Source organism: Triturus cristatus, chromosome 9, assembly GCF_964204655.1.
Source record: "Triturus cristatus chromosome 9, aTriCri1.1, whole genome shotgun sequence".
Lineage (NCBI taxonomy): Eukaryota > Metazoa > Chordata > Amphibia > Caudata > Salamandridae > Triturus > Triturus cristatus.
The window spans coordinates 1,049,813,981-1,049,840,306 of NC_140592.1; the positions used below are offsets into that span (position 1 = coordinate 1,049,813,981).

The 26,326-nt window shown below is 45.8% G+C and overlaps 1 protein-coding gene across 1 annotated transcript in view; it reads right to left on the reverse strand.

Moving 5' to 3' along the window:
* The window catches only part of LOC146799343 (neuroglobin-1-like), a 106,494-nt gene extending 84,464 nt beyond the window's left edge, over positions 1 to 22,030 (reverse strand). The window contains exon 1 of the mRNA XM_085628069.1: positions 21,797 to 22,030. Coding sequence (XP_085484195.1) covers positions 21,797 to 21,972 — 176 coding nt within the window. The 5' untranslated portion in view covers positions 21,973 to 22,030. The remainder of the gene's footprint in view (positions 1 to 21,796) is intronic.
* Positions 22,031 to 26,326: the final 4,296 nt, after the last annotated feature.

The window sequence follows — 26,326 nt, forward strand, 5'->3', positions numbered from 1 at the left end:
CTGCATGCAATGCAGACACCATGGTGCAAGGGTGCCTGCATTGGCACTAGGTAGCCCATTATGTGCCAGAGCAGGGGGAAGAGTCAGGAATGCGCTATATGCCCTAAATACGGTTAATTTCTGCCCTTTTCCAGTGGTGCAGTGAAGCAAGGTGACTTGCTGCGCTGCACTGTGGCACTATTTCATAAATATACCCCTTAATCTGTAGACTGCAGGTTACACACAGTGGTCAGCCATCGCTTCTGTCCTGGTAAGATAGCTTAGTGAGCTGAGCACTAGCTGCTAACTTTGGTCTGTCCCTTGGTCTTTTCCTATTGTGAGCAAGTTTTAATACCAGTAGCAGGACCAACTCAGCCTTTTATATTCCCTAAGTTGATACATCGAGCATGTAACACACCTTGGCATGTTTGCGTTAAACAGTGCACAGCACAGTGCACAGCTACCATCCCACACAACAGATAAGCTTACATGCTGGCACCCGCAATAGATGTGCATCATCTGAATTGATGGCACGGAAAGGCAATCCTACTGCAATTTAATTACCTTTTCCCATTAAAATGTTTCTCAAAACACGTGGCCTGCTCTGGAAAGAAGTGGCGGGTAATAAGTGACTAATGTTTTTAAAAGAATACTACATTTTAAGAAGTATGCATTTAAAGCTTAAATGTCTGTTTGAAAGTGGTTGTAATTATTTCTTATGTAAAGGTCTCTTAAAAAGCCTCTATTGTTTATTTCATTTTCTTAATGTAATAGCTCACTGCTATGACATAAGACCAAAACTGGTTACCCACTGTTGTGATGTCATAAAGGCCTTCCAGGCCAGGCTGCTAGGGCTCTCGGACAGCCTATAGGGCAGCGCGGCTTGTCTGGTTTGAATGAAAGCAGCATGCAGAGCTGCAGGAGTGGGAAGGACGCAAGGGAAGATGGCTGTGGTTGGTTAGGGATTGCAGGCAAGGTTTTAAAAAAATTTAGGACAGGGAAGAGAGACTGTGCTATGCATGCCCCCCCCCCCCCCCCCCCCCCCATTACTCCTCTGCTCCTGTGTAGCAGTTGAAAGCAGGGGAAGATAATTTTGGGGCCACATATAAAATAAAATTATAGATGGGTAAAAAGTGAATTACGGGGATGTTTTTCACATCGGGGTTCTGAGTGACATCATTGACAACCCGTGCTTCACTCTTATTGTCTATTTGGTGTCACTCACAACCCTTTGTTAAAAACATCCCTATAATTCACTGCTTCTCATCTAGAATTCTATGTTTGATCTGTTTGAACATTGTGTAGATGAACAAATAATGGTAACGAAGACCAGCAACTAAAACAGGAGTGTTAGACACAAAGTGAATAGAGGACAAACAGAATAAATGGAGATTGGCGGCTCAATGTACTGTTTGTGACAAGGTGGGTGCTGATAGTAGAATTATGTCCAAGAGCAAACCACAGGGACATTTACTCAAATAAAAAAAGGAGTTGGCAAAAGCAAGGAGAGTAGAATCAAAGCAATGGTTGGAAATTACATCACTTTAAAAAATCTGGAATGTGGCAGACCCTGAGAGGTTTTCACATCATGTTATTGCCCACTTATGAGGACATAGATGAAGATTTAATCAAACACTTATAAAATATGTCAAACATAAAATCGAAAGACAAACTAAAAAAATGAAATCTTTAATGAAAGAATTGGAGGAAAATTAGAAGCTTAAAGAATTTCCACCGAAAATTGAAAAGGCCCTACAAACAAACTGAGGAAATCCAGAGAATTTACCAGGAATAGGTTGGATTACCAACATGGGAAAATCTACACTTTTGCAAAAAGATTTGATAGCATAAGAATGAAGGATAAAGTAGACAAGCATTGGCATAGCCAATAGGTCTAGCTTTTGGGACCTTATAAGTGTTTAGCCATGCAACAGTTGTTGTTGCACCAAGGATATTGTGCTGCATAACTAAATACTTATAAGGTCCCAAAAGCGAGACCTATTGGCTATGCAAATGCTTGTTTTAACATGAATGTAATTTTTCATTGTAGAGGTGTGCGAAAATGCGTTTTGTTTTAAACAATTCACTCAACTTCATGAAAATGTTCAGAAATTATTACAAAAATATATTTGTAATGCTAAATGTGATTTGCTGGTACTTTAACATTACGTTCTTTGTTTATGAGTGTGCATGGCAAGCAAGAAAAACTTCAGTGCAATAGCAGCAGAAGATTAGTCCGAGCAAGAGTATTTCTCGGTGAGACATTTTCTGCGTGAACCAATCTCTTTGGTGCAAACATTCCATAATGCAAAATGTTGTGAAATGTTGTGAACTTTAGGGGATTCAATTTAAATTCAACTAGGCCTGCTTAATACCACTATTCAGGAAACCACATGAAAGAACAAATATGCACTGCAGAACATTTTTTTCTTCATTTGTTTGGGATAAAGTATTTTTTAGTTTATTTACTATTGTTATCATTTTTGATCAAATGAAAGAATATGGCACCCATCAGGGGTTTAAGTGGGACGAAAAAACTAGGGGAGGGAGGTCTTTCAAAGGGCCTAGGTAATTAATGGCGTGGCTTGAAACACATAAGCTTAGCATAGTGCCCCATCCGGCGGGCATATTGCTGCTTCTGTCATTACATCCAGATATATAATACAACAATTAACATTACACCTACAACAAGTCAGGGCTATTGGCTTTGCCAATGGTTGTTAGTTGTGTAAGATAAATAAGCAACAACTATTGCTTTGTTGTATATAATATTGAAAATGCTTCAGTTCTGAAATTAAGAGACTGTGAAAGACCTACAACGAGTCTCTTTGAAGTCATATCAAAGGCAGTGAAGAGTAGAACTGCTGTAGAGTTAAGATTTTTTACCTCAAGGGTGAGGGCAAAAATGGAGAGCGCGTTAGGGACCCGTCTCAGTTAAAGAATTAGAGACTTGCAGTACGAGACTAGTGAGTGCAGGAAAACTGAGAAACAACTGCCGACTTATGATGACAATGCTGAAACAGGAGATAATGTGGATGTCTGAAGTGGTAAGGGCAGACAGGATGGCAGAACGGGCCTTTGGTGCAATTACACATGCGGAAATTGGGTAGAATTAGTGATCTCAAGGTAGGCCCCTCGATCAGGCTCGCGGGTAAAATGATCACTGGCCCAAAATCTTTCCTAACTACCTTCAAGTTTTCAGATCTGAGACAAATATGGTAAGTACAGTCCGAGAGCTTTTAACTCCTCACAGATCCGTTCACTGCACCTCACAGAGCAACATTGCTTAACACTTGAACTGTACCCCTGATAAACAGTCAGCAAAAAAGAGAAACGCCACATCATTGCACAAAACAAAGAATCAAACGCCGAACAGATCTGGCTGTAGTGTGATATTTTTGATGAAACTTGAAGATGAGAAATAAATAAACAGAAAAAAACATCTGGTTGCACACTCTGCTTCTGCGAAAATTGTCACGGACACCTACCAAATACCATGCAGGTGTGTCTTGAAAAAGAGAAATCTGTCAACTACATGAGTAGACCAAGCCTCCGGTACAGCCGACTCTGAGTGGCTGACCGTATTTGGCGGCGATTGTGGGGAGGGAGTTGGTTGGGTGTAAAAGCAGATACTACAGTGCGAGGTTGACCTGTTGCCTCTGCGAGCGGCTCGGCTAGATACTCTGAGTCACTGTGTTGGTACGCCGCCCGGCCCCCGGGATGTGGGCTGAATGGCTGTGTGCATTGTTCTTCTGGCAGCTGAGCTTTGTGAAGCCGAGTGTGTACAGGTTGACTTACTGGTTGCCTTGTTTATAACTCTGCAATAAAAATATGTTTACAAAAAAAAAAAAATGAGTAGACCAAGCTCCACTTACAACAGAGGGCAGCACTAGTGAGCAACAATAAATCGTTGCAATGGCAGGGGCTGAATGTTATGCTACGCCGGCATAGCAGTAATCTGGAGGGGACACAAAGCGCTAATTTCAAAAGAGCACAGTATCTACACTCCTGCTGGCTGCACTAACTCATGAACCTGGTGCATCTCAGTGCTAACATAGAATATTCCCAAACGGATGAATGTGCACAAGATGTTCCTTCACCCTTTGCAGGGTGCCCTGCCCACTGTGATGGATCCAGATGGGAAAGCAATACCTCCTTCCATCCCGATCCCGCTGGTGAACTCTCCTCCACCTCTGTCGCCGGGCTGATACAAATAGAACGGGGGAACCAAATACTTCCCATAAAAAACATATAAGTTTCTTACCAGAGATTATTTAAATGTAATTTTTTTATTAACCAATGACAGTTTAGTTACAATACAACATTACGTTAAATTCAAAGCACTAAAATTGGAAGCCAACATGCTTGTAATCTGCAACAAGCATTGGCAGCAAACTACTGCGCGTGACACACGCAAAAAAGTGAAGCGGGGGAGAAATAGTAGACCAGGTAGGGGATATAAAGCTACAACAAGCATCGCGGCACCGGCGCTTTACTATTAACATTAAAAGTAAAGCGCGGGTGCCACGATTATAGTAATAGTAAAGAAATAGATTTTTTTTCTATTTCTTTACTTTTGCTATAATCGCGGCACCCGCGCTTTACTTTTAATTTCATTTATAAATCTGTTTATTGAAGTTTAAAGAAGCGTACAATACACTATGAAGCCAGAACAACTTACATTGACATTTGTACCGTTGTTATTTACCCAGGCGAGTGCACATTGATTGGTGAGGAGTGAATACACCTCCTAATCTCATGTCGGCATTGGAGGCCTCTCCACTAAGGCGGCTACTATAAAGTAACTTTTGGCATCATACCACAGAAAAAGACGACCCCAATTGAAGAGTACTAGCACTCCACCCACTCTCCCCCAGTATGTCTCCATAAACTGTTAGCAAACCATGAAATAACAGGGGCCGGACTTCAAATGCCCAACCAAAACAGCAACAGCAGCAAAGTCTGACCTTTGTTCTAGCATCGCCTGTCCATGTCCCCTAGGTTGTCCCCCCATCCCGATGTCCCATATACAATCTGTTTCACAGACAATGTCACATTTGCTTGTGCGCCCCACCTGGCGATCTATGCCTTTGCTACCGTATGCCATGTCACTCATCTGGATTGACTGGTGTCAGGCCCCCCCAGGAGGGCGCCCCTGTCTCGCACCTGACAGGCCTCTGCGGGATCCCCATCTGATTGCATCATGGTCTGCAAAAGCACCTCCCACTGAGCTGCTATGGGCATCTTCCTGAGGCCTAGCGTTTCCTCCCTCAGGAGGGCCGTGCTCTCCGCCTTAGCCCACACCAGGAATCAACCTCGCCATGCCCGCATGTGTTGCGAATCAGCCGCTTTCCAGCGTTTAGTGAGCAGCCGCTTTGCCACCACTAACCCCAGGTCGATAAACCGAGAGGTAACTTTCATGGACGGAGTTCTGTGAAAGAGGTGTAACAGGTAGGCTGGCCATTCGAACGGGATATTGCGAACTGTGCACTCGGTGAGCGCCTCTTGCACTGCCTGCCAGTACGAGCGCAATACGGGACAGCTCCACAACATATGGATGAGGCCGGCGTCTAGCTCCGCACAGCGGGGGCAGCCCGCATCCGTACAGTGGAAGTATCTATTGATGGATGCGGGCGTGAGGTACGCTCTATGTAAGATGAAGAATTGGATATGGCGGAAGCGCATGTTCCTAGGGATCTTCGTCGGGCCCTGCAGCGCCCTGTCCCATTCCTTGTCGGCCATGGGCCGGGTCAGGTCCGCCTCCCACTTACGACGCTGCGGAGCCAGACTGATCGCCGCATGTGTGCGCAAAGATGCCGCAAACCACCGAACCAGGTGTCTCCCCCGCCCCATTACATGGAGATATTGCATTGTGAGATGCTGTTCCGGCTCCTCCCTGAGATCACCCCTACAGCTCGTGAGCGTCGCCATCAAGGCCCGATGACGAAGAAAGTGGCCGGGAGCCAGCCCAGTCTCCTCCGCTAGGGCGGCAAACGAGAGGAGGGCACCCTCCCGATAAAGATCCCCCAGCGTTTGTATGTCTACCGCACTCCAGTCCGCGAGCTCCGAAGCACTAAGCACCCCCTGCCCGCTAGGAGAACCTTCGAGCGGTATGGCCGGAGCATAAGGAGTCCGGGCCCGGGTAAGGTAGAGGCTACGGCGATAGCATTTGTAGGCCAGATTGACTTCACGTCTGACGGCAGGACTTACAGACAACATCGGATTGGATATTATCTCAAACAAAGAATAATATATACAAAAAGAAAAGAACGTAGAAGCATTTGGAAATTCAAATACCTGCTTCGTGTTGCCCATGCGAGCAACCTTATGCCTTGACAAGCATTTGTTCCTTGTGAACTTAGAAAATGATATGGACATAAAATAAACTTTCCTCTTTGAACTCTCTTCAATCTCACCTGCCTCAGAAATTGGCACCTCTGTAGATCACGTACAGATGGCCTCCTGAGTATGTTGCTTGAAAATTGTCCCCTGACTTTCAGACATCCTGACAATTTGTATACACAAAGAATTCACGCTTTTTTCAATCTATCTCAGCACACGACGAAATTGAGACCAATTCGAGGGTCCTTCATTCCCCCTCCCTAATTTTTCTCTTTTTAGATAGTGTTTACCTATTTGTACGAATAGTAGTGTGAAGGAGTAGTAGGTGAATTTTATGTCTCTTATGTCTAGGATGTCTCTTCATAATATGAAGCACGTTATATATTTGTACTAAAATTATAGTGGGTACAAAAATCATTCTGTTTAAAAAAAAAAAAAAATGGTTTGTTTGTCTTAACTACATGTGATATAAAGCTTAAATGATAAAAAGCGAAAATAAACTTGGTTTAAAAATTATAAAGGATTTGTAATTTGCTTACAGTGAATAACAATATGACATGATATGATATTTGGCAGTTATTTTTTGGCAATGTTGAATCTAGCTAGATCTCATCTAAATGTATAGGCCAGTATAGAGGTTTCCCTACTATATTTCTTTTTTCACCACCACGAGGAGAGGCACAGGCCTCGACACTTTCGCAGCCGGGTGGAAAAGCTTAATGATGTCAACTAAAGGGAGGGGGGGTGCAGCAGTCGCAGTATCATCACGTCCTCTGTCTTCCAACCACCGGGCTATCCACTGCAGCTGCGCAGCCAGGTAATAATGCTCAAAGCACGGCATTGCAAGTCCCCCCTGATCAGTGGGGAGGTACAGCTTGGATAACGCAACTCTATGGCGTGCATTACCCCATAGAAAGTCTCGAAGTGACCGCGCAAAGGCTGCGAAAAAGGATGCCGGAATATAAATGGGCAGGTTGGCAAAGTAGTACAGGAGTCGGGGTAAAATCACCATTTTGACTAAAGCGACTCGGCCCGTGACCGCGAGGGGAAGTGTACCCCAGAACCGCATCTGAGTCTTGACTGCTGCCACGGCCCTGTCCAGATTGCTTTCCACAAGATCCGCTGGCTGACGATATATCTGGATACCCAGATAACGGAAGGTATCCGGCCGCCATTGGACCTGCACACCCCCAAGATGATAGTTCGGGTCTTGAGTGTCGGCTCGAAACGCATAGAGACAGGTCTTAGCGGCGTTTACCCAGAGGCCTGAGAGAGCAGCGAAGTCGAGTAGAATGCACTCCAGTTCAGCCAGGATGTGAGCCACATATCTGACAAAGACCAACAGGTCATGCGCATAAAGCGATACCTGGTGTGTCGTATCACCCAGGGGGATGCCAGCCGTCAGCTCCCTACGGAGCGTGGCGGCGGGGGGCTCTATTGCTAGCGCAAACAGGAGGGGCGAGAGCAGGCAGCCCTGTCTGGTGCCACGGCAGACTGGGATGGCGTCGGAGATGTACGGTCCGGTTCTCACTCTCACCGTGGGGTCCCTGGAAAGGAGGGCTGCCAGCAGGAGGAATCCGAGGCCCAACCCGTAGTGTGACAATGCCGCCACCAGGTATCCCCATTCCAGACAGTCGAAGGCTTTTTCAAGATCTAGAACCAGGCAGCCCGCCCTAGGCCATCGCTGAGCACTGTCAGAAGCCACCCGGAAGAACCGCCGCAAATTAAGGGAGGTGCTGCGCTTAGGTACGAAGCCATTTTGGTCGGCATGCACCAACACCGGCACCGTTGGCGCCAGACGCTCCACCAGCACCTTAGCCAAGATTTTGTAGTCCGCATTAAGCAGAGCAAGGGGGCGGTATGACCCCAGTTGGGTGGGATCCCACCCAGGCTTAAGCAGAGATACCAAATAGGCCTCTCGCATGGAAGCAGGAAAGGTACATTCTTCGAGGGCGGCCATATAGAGAGCGTGCAGTTTGGGTACCAGTGACTCCCGATAGGTCTTGCGACCACCTCTCCGATCTCATCCACGGTGAGGGGGCACTCAAGTGACTCTTGATACTCATCTGGGAACGTGGGCAGGCAGGCAGCCTCCAGAAACCGATCCAGGTCCTGCGCCTGCCGGCGTCCCGTCGAACGATACAGGGATGCGTAGTGTTCCGTGATTGCCTGATGAATCTCCCACTGCGTGTATACGAGTGACCCGTCAGGCCCGCATATAGCATCTATCGGAGCGTGAACAGTCTCCTGTCTTAGCAGCCAGGCCAACAACCTCCCCGCCCTGTCCGACGTGGCATGAACTCGAGCCGAGTGAGCCGCATAGTTGTGGCAACGCAAGCGCTCCAGCAGCTCAGGGTGGCGCGCTCGAAGCTGCGCCAGCCGGGTCGAGTCACCACCTCCACCTTCCCCGTGTTGTTCGCACGAGAGTAGGCGAGATTCCAGGCTAGTGAGCGACAGTGCAAGCCGCTTCCGAATATTCCACGTCGTGCCTAGACAATGCCCCCTGATAGTGGACTTATGGGCGTCCCACTTTATCAGTTCACTACTCGTTGTACCCTCGTTCAGTTCAAATAACTGCTCGATCGCCGTGCCTAAGGATGCACGAAATTCTACATCCTCCAGGGCAGCTGGTTGGAGGCACCACGTGGGGACTGGAGGACGGCCGGGGTTCCATCTGAGACGCAATCTGAGAGGGTTATGGTCGGAGTGTGTCCGACCCAGATATTCTGCCTGGTCTATCAGGGGAGTCAGAGAATGGGATCCCACCACCCTGTCGAGACGCACATGAAGGTCGTGCACGTCGAATAGTACGAGTAGATGCGGTCACATATCGAACAATGCCCAGTGCGACATCCAGTCGGTGAGGGTCCGCGTGTTCGAAACCACCTGTGTGTTGCGGAGGGGCGGAAAAGACCGATCAAGGTGTATGTCAAGGACTGAGTTAAAGTCCCCGCCCAGTAGCCAGGGGAGGCCCGCATATGGGGCCAACACCGTTGAAAGGTGGGCAAGAAATGATGATTGTTCAACGTTTGGGGCGTATAAGGAGCCTAATAATATGTGTTGACCATTAAGCCTCCCGCGCACTAATGTGTATCGCCCTGCCGGGTCAACTGCTACGTCCGTGCATGTAAACGGTGTGCCCGCCCTCACCCAGATTAATATGCCTAGGGCGTGTGCGGAATATGTAGTTCCAAATAGCTGACCCCTCCAGCGGGCGCGCAACCGGGCTATTTCTGCCTGTGTCATGTGAGTCTCTTGGAGGAGGGCTATGGCCGCCTTATGTCTTTGCAGGTAAGCAAAAATGGAATAGCGACGCGCTGGCGTGTGCATACCCCGTATGTTCCATGTGATTACGTTAGTGGTGGCCATCTGAAGCAATGAAAGGCCGTATAGGTGACGGGGCCGGGGTGCGATCGTCGGTGGAGGGGACATGGGCTCTAGGTGTCAGGTCGGTGTGCTGCAACAAAGAACAGAACAAAAGAACGTATGTGTGCTGCCGAGCACACGAACTGGGAATCGAAAACTGTGTAACTACCAGGGCAAACCCCCGCACTGGCATTCGTCCAAACTGCAAGCTAAACGCTTATGGAGTGAAACTAAGACAGGTAATGGCTAACGGGTGCACAGCGTGGCTATAGCTACTGTAAGCTGCCCCCCTACCGCAGTACCCCTACATTCGCTATAGGTGTCTTCTGTGTTGCGGGTTTAACTAAGCGTGGGCAAATGACCTAACTGCATCCATCTACGCCACCTGCCGCAGATTCCGTTTGGCGCCTGACCCCCCCTTGAGCAGGTCTTCCCAGCACCCCGCGCGCACGGGGCGACCAAGCACACTTAACTGCGCCAGCACACAGCACTGTATCATAGCATACATGGGAGCCTGTAAGTGATCAGTCACCATGACACATTGTCCATCACATACTGACAGCCAGCGGGCGCCGCCGCCTCGCTGCCCTTGGCTCACACGATCTGGTCGGCAGTCTGGGGTGTTACCAGCGGCATTAGTTGATCCTCGGAAAAGCATGGTGGACGGGGAAGACGATCTGCTGGTCTCGGGTTCACTATGTCCGTGAACTTCCACTTCGCCCTGGCTACTCGTAGACCCAAGGGTTGCCACCGCCTCCAGTGCTCCCTGATGCTCCAGCCGCATTCTCTCCTGGCTGGGCGCCACAACTGGGGCCAACCCCGCATCTCTGCGGGACCCCCTTCGTCGCCTTCGCCGTGGTCTCCTCTCCTGTCTGCCACCAACTGTCATGCCCCGCGGTCATGCCCCAAGACGTTTCCAGTATTTAAGGAGCATGGTTTCACTCGAACGCCGCTTAGCGTTCTTGCTCCTAGCCCCGTTTCCGTCCTTGTTTGTTATGCCTGACTTCCGCTTTAGGATTTCCTGTTCCCGTTGGCGTCCGTTCGGTAGACGTCTGTTGCTGATAGCTGAGGTTTTCCTCCTGGCATATCTTCTCCGCTATTGCAGCTATTGTTGAGAGCGGCTGCTTTCTTCCTAGTAGCTCTGTTCCACAGTTACAGTAGTTTGAGCACGTTTGAATCTAATTCGTGTTCCACTGCTGTTTTTCCCTGTATTCCCTCTCCGGGTGCTCCGCCCCGCAGCCGGACTTATTCCCGCTTGGCCGGGCACTGCTTACGATCCTTGCTTACTGGCTGGAGTTGTTCTCTCGCCTTCCCAGTGAAGACCCTGTTCTATTATTTATTTGGGGTACTTGCGTGGACCACAGTGCAGTGTACATGTGAAGGCTCATTTCACCAGAATCACGGTAACAACGCATAGCGCTGCATTGTTATACATATTACTGTTTATGTTAAGTTTGGATGTAATTAGTCTGGTTGAATTCCTTGGCAGATTATTACCATACCCACTAGAAGAACAAGCACGCACATCTCTCTGAGAACATAAAGAGGACTACGATCATGTGTTCCTCATAGGCCTCCTGGAGAACTGAGGGGTGAGCCTTATACATCCATAGCGTATTCATTACTAGTGAGTTGAGTTAGTTACACAACCTTTATTCTTCTATTGTACAGGAATACAGGGATTGATCCATACCCGCCACCCTCTTATACTACTAGCTGTGACTAATAGCCGTGGTAGGTTCTATAGAAGTGTGTTGTTCATACACTGGTGTTGTATGATGAATACAGAGTATAACACATTTCTTTCTTGCAGCTGGTTACTCCCTCAACTGTCCCTGACGTGGTTCCATCGACAAGACCTGTTTTTTCCCCCCGCCTTTCCTTGTTTTGTTTCCCTGTTTTCCCCTGGCGTGCCATCTGATACTCTAGAGTCTGATAGAGTCGGAGGGCCGTAGGGGAGGACTGAGGACTATTCTCCAAGTTCCTGACGCTCCTGTGGAACGAACCTGGCAACCATTACACCAACTCCCTGGTCTGGGGGCCTCTGTCCCCCGCACTGCCCAGTCTCCTCCAGCCAGTCCCAAACATCCGACGGGGCGTCGAAGAAGCGAGTCCCCTCCTTTGTGACCACCCTGAGACGCGACGGGTACAGCAGGGAGTATGGGATCTCCAGGTCACGTAGCTGGCACTTCACTGCCAGGTAGCTGCTCCTCCGCTTCTGCACCGCCGCCTTGTAGTCCGGGAAGAATATCACCTGCCCACTTCCCACTGTGATGGTGCCCAACTTCCTGGTCTCGCGAAGCACCGCGTCCCTGTTTTGGTAATTGAGGAGTCTGAAAAGGAAGGGACGGGGCCGGGCCCCCGGCCTGGGTTTCAGCGCCAGGACCCTGTGCGCCCACTCCACCACAAACTGTGGGGAGAGCACCCCCGGGGAAGCATGTCCCGGAGCCACCCCTCAACATATTGTTCTGGGTGCCGTCCCTCCTCACCCTCCGGTAATCCCACCACTCGGACATTGCTGCGCCGGGAGCGACCTTCTGCATCCTCCCAGGGCTTGCAGGGCTATAGTGTGATTGCTCACCACCTGGATATCCTGGAGCGTTTGGCGTTGTTGGGTCACTGTTTCCGCCAGCTTGCGGTGGTCGGCATGGAGAAGGGTGAAGTCCACCGTAACTTTATCACTCCGGGACTCTAAGGAGGCCTTCGTCTGTTCCAAGGTAGAGCCAATTTGTTCCACTGCCGCTAGCACTGTGTCCAGTTTTGACGCAAGTGCTGCTGCCTGAGGCTCCACATTTCTGTCATGGCATCCCGGCACGGGACCTGGGCCCTCCGCCTGCGACCGGCCCTTCTTCGATGTGTTTCGCAGCCGACCCATGACCAATTGCTGTGCTGAAGGCATCCGCTGGCAACCCCGGCACCAGACGGACGACCCAGGCCCAGACCCCTGGTCCACCGTAATAGGAGGGAGTTGACACCACGTTCCCTCCGCTAGTGTGGGGAGGAGGGAGGGGGGAGAGGGGGAGCAGGGACCCTCCCAATAATGGCTACGTCCACCGTCCAGGAGATACCGACTTTCTGTTACTTCCAGGCACCATAGGCCTCCAGGACCGTCTCGCATCGCCCCCACGATGCACCAGGATCCCCCACCGGGCACCTCTCCCCCGCCTTGACGCCGACGTCCCTCGTTGATTAGTTCTGTCGATTATTCGCCGCCGCTGCCTACGGCTGCCGCTCCTGGGCTATCGTCCACTGTTGGGCGCCACCTCGGCACTGCAGGCGCGGCACAGACAGCAACACGTCCCAGACAGCACTCCCGCTCCAACTATGCCATGGCACTCCATGCAGTTTGCTCCATGAAGGAAGCTCCCTACGCAAAGAGCCCCTTCTGGCCCGCCACCGCCAGCCTCTGCAGCCCAGTCCGCGTCTCTCTCGTCCTCTCAACTGTGGGCTGGATACGAATGGCCTCAGGCACCACCGCCACGCGCCAGCACCTCCGGCATATACAGTAGGCCCAGGTGCTCTCCTCGTCCCAGCACCAGGACGGCCTCCCCCTCCTCCGCAGCCGCTCACCCCACTGTCCGAATCCAGTCCGTCCACTGTCCGCTGACCAGTCCGCAGGCGGTGGGCCCCCCAAGTCCTAGGCTCCCACGTCGCTGCTGTGGGCTTCAGGGCAGCCTGCTACATCAAAGGCCGCCTCGCTGACCGCCGCCGGGTCCGCCACTCCACGGCAGTACACAGAGAGGCCTGCCTCGCTTCCCAGGCCACCTCACTGCACCCAACGGGCCCACGGAGCCCCTCCGGGCGGCCCCATCAGGCAATCTGGCAGGTCCTATGTTGAGGTGCTCCAAGCGTCTTTACAGATATCTCAAGAAGCACCCCGGAGAGTCCACAGTAGGTTCGCTGCACTGTAGTGCCTCCAAAGTTCGTGCTCCGCAGCACAGCCGGCAGGTTGCGGCCGCTTCCGTGCCCTCCTCGCACTCACCGCTCCGTTGAGCACGTCCCGCAGGTCGAAGCGGCCCCAGCAGGGCACAGACAGGCAGGCTTGCCTCACATCGCTACCGCTGACACAGGCTACCACACCGGAGAGGCCTGGCGGCGTCTCGCTGCTTCCACTGCAGAGGTCCCGACCAGCGCGGCCTGGTCACCTCGTGGCGAGCCGCGGGCTGGAGTACCCGCTGTAGCCGATCGCGGTTCACCGCCTGCTCCACCTCCCTCACTGGCACCAGCCTCCGTGCTGCAGAGCTGGAGCAGCAGGCGGTCGCGGCAGTCGAATTTCGCTGTGGGGTGGCAGAAGACCTGGGTTTCACGACTGGCGGTGTCTGGCGTTATAAAGAAGCCAAGTTGACAGGTTAATTACCAGGATGATGGCAGCGGGAGCTTCACCTACGTGCGACCATCTTGTAAGCGCGCCACCTAGCGCCCCCGCCCGTGCTTTACTTTTAATGTTCAAAGTAAAACGCGGGTGCCGCGATTATAGCAAAAGTAAAGAAATATGTGTTTTTTTCTATTTCTTTACTTTTGCAAAAGTGATCGCCAGGGTCAAAAGCAGACATGGCAGGAGCCACAAGACGTGCGGCCGAGTGGTGCTAATGACCCGTGAAAGACAGATGGCGGCCAGCTGCGCGCGTGTACGCTTGCGTGAATGCAAGCACTAGGCCAGCCAGTAGCACTTTGAAAACTCACCTACTAAATGTCTCGCAGCGCATGCGCGCTGACTCAGCGAGACCTAAAAAAACAACATTAACTCCAGGAAGCAAAACTGGAATCAGTTCAGAGGCAGAATCCAGGCTGATGAAGGACGCTCTAAGAGGGTGGATATTTACAAGAAACTGCACCTCCTACGCATGATAAAATGACAGAGTAGAAGAGGCAAGCAAATAAATCGAGAAATAGGCAATGCAGAACAACAAGGGAGAAGCGGTAGAGGAGAATGATGTGGGGTGGCAGAATGAGAAAATAAGAGCCATAGTGGAAGAAGAGACCAATGTTCAAGAAAGACCTTTGGTAATGTATTTCTCGTCATCAAAGTTGACCTTAAATCAGGAAAGGATATTAAAACTTTGATTAACATTTTGCCATGTGTCTATCCCTGACTTTTCCAATGCAAGAATTTAAATATATAAGTTCACCAGAAAATTGAATTTTGAACAAGCACTTTGAAATTAAATCAAGGAAGTTGACTGAAAAACAATTAGGTCAGGAGAAATTTCGAATTTCACAATTGCAGATATTCCAGAACTTATAGAGATTAATGAAGCGGGACCTTGTCTACAGAAGGGGACGGAATTACTGACTCAACATTTAACCAAGATGGGTTTCTATACAAACATGGTGATATCCAGTGGATGTAAGTTAAAGAGCAAATTCTGTCCACAATTACCAGCCACTAATAAGATAGACCTCTTCCATGAGATGATGGTGGAGGATATAAATGATTTGAGGAGAGGAAAAGAGGAAACCACACCAAAGGACTGGAATGATATCACTGCCTTAAAAAAGAATAATTCACAAATTATAATACCATCTGATAAAAGGGGTAATATTATTTTAATGGCTAAAGCGATGTAGCTGACTGAAACACATTGACAATTGGACAATAGAGTACATTACCAGTGTCTGACAATAAACCCTATGAAACAAATAGAGAACGAGTACCATACATTATTGGTTAAAGGGTTGAAGGTGGATCTCTTAGAATTAGAAGAATATCAATATCTCCATACAATTGGTGCAAACATGGCTACCATCTATTTTCTCCTGAAAATACATTAAAATTCCCTGAGACCACCTGGCAGACAACCGTGAGCTCCATAGTATCGCTCCTGGAGAATGGTTCGAGATTTCTGGATCTTTTTCTACAAGCGTATGTAACGAGTTGGCCCTCATACTTGAAAGATTCAACTGACTTCCTTAAAGAAAAGTGGATGGCATATCATGGAAACCAAGCTATATCACTGGATGTTGTATCATTATAACCATTAATAAACATGAGGTTGGAATAGCTGCATGCCGCTACTTTTCGAGGGATAGGCCAATTAAGCTTTTTGAGCATATTCAAATGAACTTGGAAATGATGCATTATTTTCTTACCCATAATGATGTCTTCCTCTTTGATAATGAAATATATCTACAGCAACAGGGAATGATGACGGAGACCTCCTTTGCCCCCAACTATGCAAATGTATTCATAAGGTGGTAGGAGAAGGAGGTCACCTGGTTGGGGAGAATGAAATGTTTATGACAGCTGTTGTACTTTTGACTCGATTTATTGATTACCTCTTCCTCCTGTGGGATGGTGAAGAATCGAAATTGGAGGAATTCATTTTCAGATTCAATACAAACACTTTAAACATCCAATTCACTAAGGCATATAGAAAGGAACACAGTGAATTTTTGGATATTGAATTGAATAAAAGTGATACCAATATAAAGACAAACTAGCCATAGGAAAGCAACGGCTGGAAATTCCTTACTACATGCCAATAGTGGCGATGCAAAGGCAATAAAGTGGAGCATCCTATATAGAAAAATGTTGAGTGCGCAAATTATATGCTCCACGGAAAAGGACTTTAGCTTAGAAGTAGCTAAAATAATAACAAGATTCACTCAACGTGATTATCCCAAAAGTGTGCTTAATAATGCGTTTGAAAGAGTCAGGAAGAAGTCAGAACTTTTATTGTATGGGCAAGACCAGGATCCAAAATGAACAGAAACTGAGTCAACTCACAAGGAGAATATTTGTAGAATATTCCTTGAATATGATCAAGCACAATCGGATATCAGTGGGATGTTGAAAAAAAAAATGGCACAATTTAGAACATGATCAACACTTAAAAAGCATTATTGGTCCCCAACCAAGAATCACTTTTCGGAAAACAACATCCCTAGGTGAAATTCTAATACAGAGTTTCTTTGATCCTGTCAGAAAAGATAACTGGTTAACAGAAAGTGGAAAAGACTTCCATCAAATGCAATATGTGTAAAGCTTGCCAGTATGGACAAAATCAAACCTTTAAGGGGCGAACAATCACCATATATGACAGGATAACATGTGAAACAGACTTTGTAATAAATGTCCTGGAATGTGACTGCAGAAAATGATATGTGGTAAGTACAATTAAAATAATGTAAGTGTGAATTCTTAAATACATAAAAGAAATCAAGAATGGTGATAGGAGATACCCAATAGCAGGCCATTACATGCAACATCATCAAAGTTCACTGACAGGATTGAAGTACTATGGTATTAAATACATAAAAGTCCATCCCCGAGGGAGAGATAAAGAAAACTAGTTAAGGAAACAGGAATCTACACTGATCCTTACCTTGAGGATTGAAATACCATGGGGTCACAAAACTGATGCAGAACTTCATGTACATTTATGAATTTCAGATCTAGATATTGCATATGAGGACTTTGTTGACTGAAGAAATGCATAGAAACATATGTTGACCTAATTAAGTTGCCCATTACTGTATACGTGTTCCTACAGAAAAAGCTATAAGATGATGTAATTATGTGTGGGTAGATGAGGATGGTGATTAACAGGATGGCACTTTTATTTGCATTTTGCACTCTAACCCAGTGCATTTTATTTCGGCTGATGATGAGAAACATCCTTCAGCCTTAAAAATTTGTTTGGGACAGTGTTCTAGGTTTCCTAATACAAAAAAAAGTTGAACCTACTTATATATTGAAGATAGTTAGTACTTTAGGATTATAAAAGTGCGAGTGATTAGGAAAGAACCTTTTACACATTAACTTTATTGTTAAAACATCATATATTAAAGTAAGATGGACGAGCCCCCTATATATATATTGAAGACATTGTACACGTTAGGATGAGGTGTGCTGGATACATAGAATTAATGTGTATATGAACCTGTCAGATTTGTTACTTTTTAAGCATGTTTATGTCGAATTTTGACTTCATGGACATATTCATTAAATATATTGGACTGTAAATGGATGCCAGAAAACTCCAATATGGTTTTGTAGTCATCATTCTAGTTGTTATTTGACCATAGAAAGCAAAGAGGGGAAATATTCCTATATAAGACATAAGCGCCTGTCAATGAAGAATAGACCAAATTGAAGGCGTCTTACCGAACCACGTTGACCACGTTTTTTCTTTTAATGTGCCCGTGAATATTTTTGATACTCAAATAAATATTTTAGATAATGTGCCTGAAGCTGAGAGGAGTTGTTTTTTTGCCGGAACCTGTGCCACTGGTACCGTTGGGGAGAGAAAATCTGGGCGGAAGGAGAGTAAAAAATAATGGTGCACTTTTAATCGGATGCACTCAATATTTATAGTCACTTTTCAACATTGTAACTACATGACAGAGGTACTCCTCCCCTTTCTCTCAAATGATTAGGGTGGGATGAAGGCGCACAATGTCTGTATTAGTAAATTTGTATGAAACAATGATCCGGGCGGTCTCCAATCTGGAGTACCCATAACATAGTGCTAGATCTTGCACCTGGCTGCCATTCACCCTTCCTGTAAAAATCAGGAACACAAAGGAAAGAACCAGCATAGAAACTGCCTCAACTGAACAATAGAAACAGCAAGTATATCCCTTAATATTAACATCTAGCAAACCTGCACCACTCAGTAAAAACAAGTACTCAGCATACCCTTTCTAAACAAGCCCTCATTGAGAGCCATATTTATCAAAGAGTTGCGTCGCCCTTGCGCCACACAGTGGGGCGCAAGAGCCATACAGCTCTTAAGCTAGATTAATCAAGGCATGCAAGGCCACCTTGTGTGGCCCTGAGTGGCTTGATAAATCTAGAGTAACGCAAAGCAGCGCAAAACCCTGCGTTGCGTTACTCTGCCCCAGGGAGGCATTACATCGGTGGAGCGCGGGTGTTCCCATGCATGCACCCATGGATTTGGTGCATTCCCATTACTAGTAGACCAGGGAGTTCATAAAAATGCTACGCATCCCCAGCAGAGTTTTAACGAAGTGAAATATATTTATTGTACCTAGTCTTTTCCTCTTTCTATGTGTGCTGCATTCTGCAACACAGGCACCGTTGCACCAGGGTGCCTGCGTTGGTGCTAGGCAGCATATTGTGAGCCAGTTCAGGGAAAAGACAGGAATGCACCATTTAATGTTAAATACGGCGCATTCCTGCCCATTCCCTATCACGCAGCACAGCAAGGTGGCTTGCTGCACTGCGTGAGTTTTTTTTATAAATATTCCCCTGAATTTATAAGGGAAGCCGGGTGTCCATATTTTCTTGCTTCAGTGTCTGGTCTCTATTCTCAAGTTATAGTTATGCAGGCAATACACTTCAACTGTCTGGGGAGGTCTGTTCTCACCTCTACCCTGCAGGTACTGTGCCCAAATGACAAAGGTGAGCAAAAAATACCCACTATAACATTTTCAGGATCTCCTTTTTGATGTTGCATTAATTTCTCTGTATCTAATCCGGTGTGGATACAGCTTCATTTGAGTGCAGCCTAAAGATTTTGATATTTCCTACAAATGCAGCCAGCCATTACTCTACACGTCCAACCTTTGAGCAGATCACCTGTCCTGGCTTAAGCGGTGGCCTAGCAACAACTTAGCTGCAGACAGGCTGTTCGCATGCTTCAAACAGCCTCCTCAATCTTTATAAAAACCCAGCATGAAAAACTGCCTTTGACTTAAAACCTCAGATTGTCGATTGCACGTTTCCTTTCTGACTCTCTCCTTCCTTTCCATTCTCTGCGTGCCTGTTCTCTATGAGCACAGCATACTAAATCACATTTGTGTTTGTCTTAATCTCTATTATTTTATCTTTGCGAATTGCCCTCATCTCATTGCAAAGATTACATTCTCTCCTTTGCAAGTCATACCCTTGCAACTTAATACCTAATCTCCTGTAGCTCATCTGTTAATACTGCCACCCATAGCTCGTACTCACATATTCCATCTCCCACTAATTTAATGTACCACATAGAAACTGAAGTAAATGCATGGAATAGTTTCTGTAAGAGCATAAAACTAAAAAAAAAAAACACTGACCCTGGATTCTGGAGCTGCATGCTGCTTGACATGTAGTGCTACAACACCTTTTCAGAAGTAGAAAGTGCTATATAGAGGCAAACTTCTAAGGTAATTATAGGAAAGGTGGAATATTTCTGCATGTTTCAGCACATTCCGAGCTACTACACCTTTTTCTCCAAAAGCAGACTTGTATTAAATTGATTCTAATATCTTTTTATGACAAATATCGAGCAGCTTTTTTGATGTGTTTAATTTTCCACTAGAGAGCCTATTTTTATTCTTCATGGTTGCAAACATGCTGTCTCTTTTATATGAAAGAGCTTCTCACCAAGGATTTAAGTGTTTGTGGCAATGGTAATGATGTGACTGTGTATTATAAGTAAGGCTCCCTGTTTTCCATTTTTACAGATAAATACAGACAGAAAACAATGTGTTTTGTGTCTGCATTTATTTTAAAAGTGGATAAATACAGAAAAATGTGCTTCTTGCAGGAGGCTCTCCATGCTGTCTTTCATGAATTGTAGCCCAACAGCCGAGCAGATGGACAGCATGGGAAATTAAAAACCAGGATGAAATTTCCTTAAATAATGGCATATGTCAACATACATTTGTGATATAATGCTAATATTTAGTGGATGTGTTGTTACGTAATATTTGGCAGCTTAAATAGCAAAATCACGACAGACATCAAAGTATGAGTGTTTGTCTATCACTTAAATAAATATGGAAATGTACAGTTTAACAACTTAATTTATACACAAAACACAAAATAAATATGAAAAAATAGAGATAAAATGTCCCAAAAATAAATATGGGTAAATACAGATGGAAATGTTAAAAAAAGAAATACAATAAAACCGGAAACCCTAATAATAAGAAATAAAGTTCCCCCAGCTGCACATGATAAGGATATTGCAAGACAGAGTTCCATAACCGTATTAGAGAACTTAGCATTTGGCATTGTTCCTCTGTATGGTCATTGATCTCCTCAGTGACTTGCAATATCCTTATAATATATGGAAGGGAGTACTTTATCACCTATAAACCCCTGCTGACCCACGGTAATACAATAACATTCTGCCGTGTGGATCTCAATTGTATTTCACACAAGCTGCATAATAATTCCCTTAAACTACTTGACACTTTTATACTCGCATCACTCACATAAGACATAATTGCTATGGGTCATGTCCATCACCCAGTACTGTGCCAGTCCACAGCAATAAATCACCCATTACCAATGGAACAGCTGTTGAATAACTAAAGAGATCTTCCACATACTGCTGGTCAACAGAGGACTTTAGTTTAGTCCACTACTGCAGATCTTTCCACCATTTCCCCCTCTATCCTATACCTGTTCAAGACCATAAAATGTAAACAGAATATTTCACAATGGACAACCCCAGTGCAGTGCCCAGCTAAGTGGAGTATAAGCATAAGATGTACCATAAGGGACCGGCAGAGCTGCTCAATGCTGCCAGTTTACTGAAAACCATGAACTGCAGCCTCTCTCACACTGCGTCATCCATCACACTGTTAAGCACCGTGTTCCATAACAGGATAACCACACATTGGTGGTCATCACGCAGAACATGGAAACACTTCTCACACACACAGCATCACAACAAAGGCTACATACTTCCAACCACACAGCAAGTACTAGATACTTCCAACCACACAACAAAGACTAGATACTTCCAACCACACACCTTACCTGTTGGAGTGTCCTACCCATGTAGGCAAGCGCTCCGGAGCCCCACTTGGCGGTAGTAAGTGCAATATAAATTTTGCAAAACACCACTAAGATTAAATTAGAGCTGTTTAGAGACGTAAAGACCCAAGTGATATAGTGAAAAAACCGATGCTTTGGAAAGGCGCACCGAACAAAGCAGTGCAAAAAAACTAAATATTTACTAATAAACCGGAGCGAAAACATAAATCACACTCGGTGCTACAACGAGTATTACATCTACACAACTCTTTTCTGCAAAGAAAGGTAAAAGCAACCAAAAACCCTTTATGATACCACATTCCGTTATTTCCCCTATAGCATGTTCCAACTGAGCTGCGAAATATGTCATAAATGGACAAATCTGAGGCCTCTCACCTGACAAACATTATAACGCCCACTTTGGAGATGTCGTCCTGAATCAGCCTCCAGGACTCCCGGAGAAGCCGCAGCTCCCCTTCAGACAGGGCCAGCACCGGGTCTGGGGGCGCTGCCTCCTCCTGCGCTGAAGACGCGCCCCATCCCAAGCCCAGCTCCGAAAGCACGCACCCCATTACCTCCGGGACAGCACGACAGACACAGAGCGGACCCGGACTCTGGGTCCCCCCGGCTCTGGCGCGCAGCTTCTTTGGGCGTCTCTTGGGGCTGCAAGAAACTCCTCTGCGCACAGAGATGCTTGGCTCGCCGGCGGCGTCTTTAGAAGTGCGATCGCCAGAGGCAACGCCTTCCTTCACATGGACATTCCGTTATAATTTGTTTCTATCTCTCAGAGTCACTTATCTCTTCTGGGGTAGGGATCGCCCCGCTGCATGTCACACACCTGCTCCGGGGCTCACTGGAAGATGCACGGCTCGAGCCGTTCGAGGCAGCAGCCCACGCCCCTCCCTTACGTCCGACTCTCCAGCTGCGCTGAAGGAAAGACGATATTTACAAGAGCACAGTGGAGGCCGTGATACTTTCCATTAAGTTGAGAGTAGAACTGAAATTTAACCCTCAAGTGCCAGCAAGCACACCAACCCAGTCCCATCTCCATCTTTCTCACTGTGCTGTCAGAAATTGGGTTATTAATTTAGGAAAGGAGGCCCCCCTTCCAACTCAATAAACCTACTCTGGTTCGGTCAAAACAGTTCTGAGAGAATACCTGCTCAACCCTAGCAGGCAGTCCCAGAGAAGTGCCTGCTACGTTCAAGCAGTACCAACAATTTCAAAGTAAAGAAGAAGAACAAAGTAAAATTCCCCAGCCAATTTAGAATAATACAGAAAAAATGAAATGAATAAATAGACACCAAGATCATCAAGATTGGTTAAGAGGAACCTTTGAAAGCAAAAGGCATCTACAAAAAGTCAGACACTATAGGAAAACAACAGTTCACATCCTCTTTGCCTTACTCTAAGGTTACCCAGGAGCCCCTGTTTCAAGATGGTGTGACCCAGCTGCCAACAGGCAGGCCTGTCTTCAGTTTCTGGGTCAATCCCCTACCTGACGGGGGCCAAACTGGTTTCCTATTCTACAGTGGCTGGAGACTGTCTATAAAGGTCTTGGGTATAAATAGAATCCCTCCTTGGAATCTCCAATTCAAACGCGATAGTGCTAAAGCTGCCATTTAGTTCTGCCAACTGTTTCCATCCACTCCCGGACAGCTAATCCCCGCTGAGTGGTCAGCAGTTCGCACCCATGGTCTTTCCTGGGCCCAGACGCAAACCATTGTCCTCGGAGCAGTCGTCGGCTTTCCCAGCTAAGGATGTATATCCCAGATCTAGAGGTGTGCTGAGTTGCCAAACTTTTAAGTCATTTCCGGGTCCGGCAGCCTAAAATATATTTCTACAAATTTATTTTTCTGCTTAAGTTATCAAAAATTTGATTTCAGCATTGTCTGATTTAGAAAACTAAGCAGGAAATAACTTTGAAGAATTTTTCTATCCCTCTCCTAAGTAGAGGTTAAAAATAAAGATGTTAATCTATGCCTGGCGTATATAGAGAAATAGCTTAAGGGTTTTATTTCTCTGTGAGGGCACACCAACTTCAATATATATAGTTCTCTATTTTTATTATTATTAGTACCTTGCCCTGTGAGCTTACAAGGCACACTTATTAATATAGAAAACAGGCTTTTCCTACATGGCAAAGGCATATTTACCACCCATGTGTTACTGCAGTGTGTTTAAACTGCAGCCTAGCCAGAGCACAGGAGAGCTCCTGAAGGAACCTTTTTGTCATACATGTGGGTGGTGTAAAAACACACTGCAGCCACTTATGGCATTTAACGTTACATGTCATAGGTGCATGAAAGGTACTATTTAAAAGGTACTCATTAGGAAGTTAATTAGCCCAAGGGGGGAGTTCCAATGGCACCTTACCACTGTTCAGCAGTGGTATGGTGCACAGAATATTACAGCCAGCACATCCACACAAAAATTCGGGAACCACAACAAAACATTGGGTCACTTCTCACACTTATGCGTCAGCATTTCAGCTCCTGTAGGATTTTCCACACCTGTATTGTTTCTCTTAAAGAGCAAATGGATCATTGTGAAACTAACAAGCACAGGTGCCAATGGGGGCAGCAGGCCATGAGTTGCAGCTTGCCCTTTGGTATTCCCAATACTCCCCATGAGATGTGTCTGCTATCTGCAGTTTCCACTCCCCACATTCGCTACCCTCTCCCCAATAAATATGAAGTTGTTGAGGGTCTAAATGTGTGACAATTGATCAATGATAGACGTAACCGGGGTCAAAGGGTACATGACGTCAGTTCTGCTACCTGTGGCATGACATCCATGCTGACAAGGTGTACTGACCAAACATTCTGAAGTAGGGAACAAACAACACTGAACAACCCCCAGCACCCCCGCCGTTCCCTCTGCAGGCTATGCGACAATCAACATCCTTAGGTTAGAATCTATGCATGGTTTGGGGAAAATATGAAAATAAAGTTGCGGTGGCTGAGACATAAGTGTTTATGGCTATTCAATTTAGGCTCCATTGTTATAGAAGTATAGGCCTACTTCCATGTTAGCTGGTCTGGCGGACTCTGTATTTTCCCATTGTTTTTTTATGCCCAAAAAGTCTCAGCGCTAATATGTGCCTAGCCTAAAGCCCTAGTGTGTTGATCTCCTGCTTGAAATGAGCAGACGTTGATGTCAGAGTAATTTGGGAGGAAGATCTGGAGGCAGGCACTTAGAGAGTCAGGATGATTAGAGGGAGGGTTGTATCAGATTTGAGAAATAGGTCGCAACCTCAGGGCAAACTCACAAACTACACCCCTTCCTTCGGAGTCTCTTTCTTGGTATTCAGTTGCCCATGAATACAGAACTACTATTGGGGCAGATGCCAATCTACAATAGAGCTAAAATTACTAAGAGGTTGATGTTGATACACAGATAGTAAAAACCCTTCCGAAAGCCTCAACAGAGTTTGTTTTCTCCATGGTGGTTGAACAAACTGACCATGTTGCGATTAAATGTACGTCAGAATTGTTGCTAAGCATGAATGAGTGAATGAGGTTCAAACTATTTGTAAAAGGAAGAATCAAATTAGGATTACTCTCCAACAGAAGAAATTATAATCTTATTTCCCTTTATCTTTTACTCCTTTAGTTATATATTTATACTCAAACGTTCAGGAGGTTGCCTTAATGAGTGGTTTCTAATTACAGTGAGATTTTTTTCAGAAATACAAACTACCAGGAACGTAAATTCCTACATTGGGTTAATGGATTTTATGTTGATTCAATTTCTAATTTTGACATGTATTGATGACAGCAATTTAACTAAATTCAGTTGGGACATGAAATGGCAGCTTTGCAGTGATCACTTTATATTGCATATCAGAGACAAATATTTTATTTATGATGATATTTGGGTTTTTGAAAAATCAGTCATTTGCTTAACATAAATGTGAACCATAGATGTGCTCTAAATCTCAGTCTCGCCTGAAACAAAGGTAAAGCAGAGCATAATCTGCACATTTCCAAAATACTAAGATTTTTTTGTATTTGGATTAACTGCCAAGGAAAAAGTGCAATGAATGTGCAGCACAGTCAAACACATACTTCCTCAATTATAACTAATAGGATGCTAGGAAAGAATGCTAGTCAACTTAACATTTAGTTCAAGGATATATTGCTTCCAGTATCTGTTAGTGTTCTGAGTGTAGGAAAACAAGTTCAGGTATCAGATACTTTCAATGGCTAAATTGCTACCATTTAGGAGTGGGTATATTGATAAATGTAATCGTGACTGAAAAGGGCCAACGCTTCCTATGTCTATTAAGAGAGAGAGGTAGCTACATCCCATATGCATGTAACCAATAGATATTTTAATAATATATGTTTTATAATGTATTTGAAAAGGTAATGGTGGAATAGTATAAAAAGTCACAGAGTTCATACTATGTAATCTTAGACACCATCACTTAGGTTAATGGTAGAGACAGCCTACATATAATCTAGTTGAACTGATCATATAGGCTCGAGCTTCAGGCAGATGATTGTAGTCATAAGTTCATAATATTTGTCATTATATCTATCATGAAATATAATTGCAGCAAGAACCAAAGACATTAGGTTGTGACATCAGAAATGGCCATCCCACTCATTATAATTTATTGAAAGGTTACCTTTGAATATATTTTGGAAATGCTATAATTTCAGCGTCAAACACCAGCTTTTCGTTCACTGTAAATATGTTAATTTTCCTCCAAATACACTAAGCGTTTTTTATTAACTATTGTGAGAAATTGGGTTGTTGGTTGATGAGCATGTGAGCCCATCTCAAGGTACAGCCACAATGCCTGTTAAGGTGAAACACTAAAAATCACTGAACTACCTGTGCTTAAACCTCTGGTGTGTTTGCACAAAAGCAGTCAGGCTTGACTTAGGGGCAATGTGTAAAGTATTTATGCAGAAC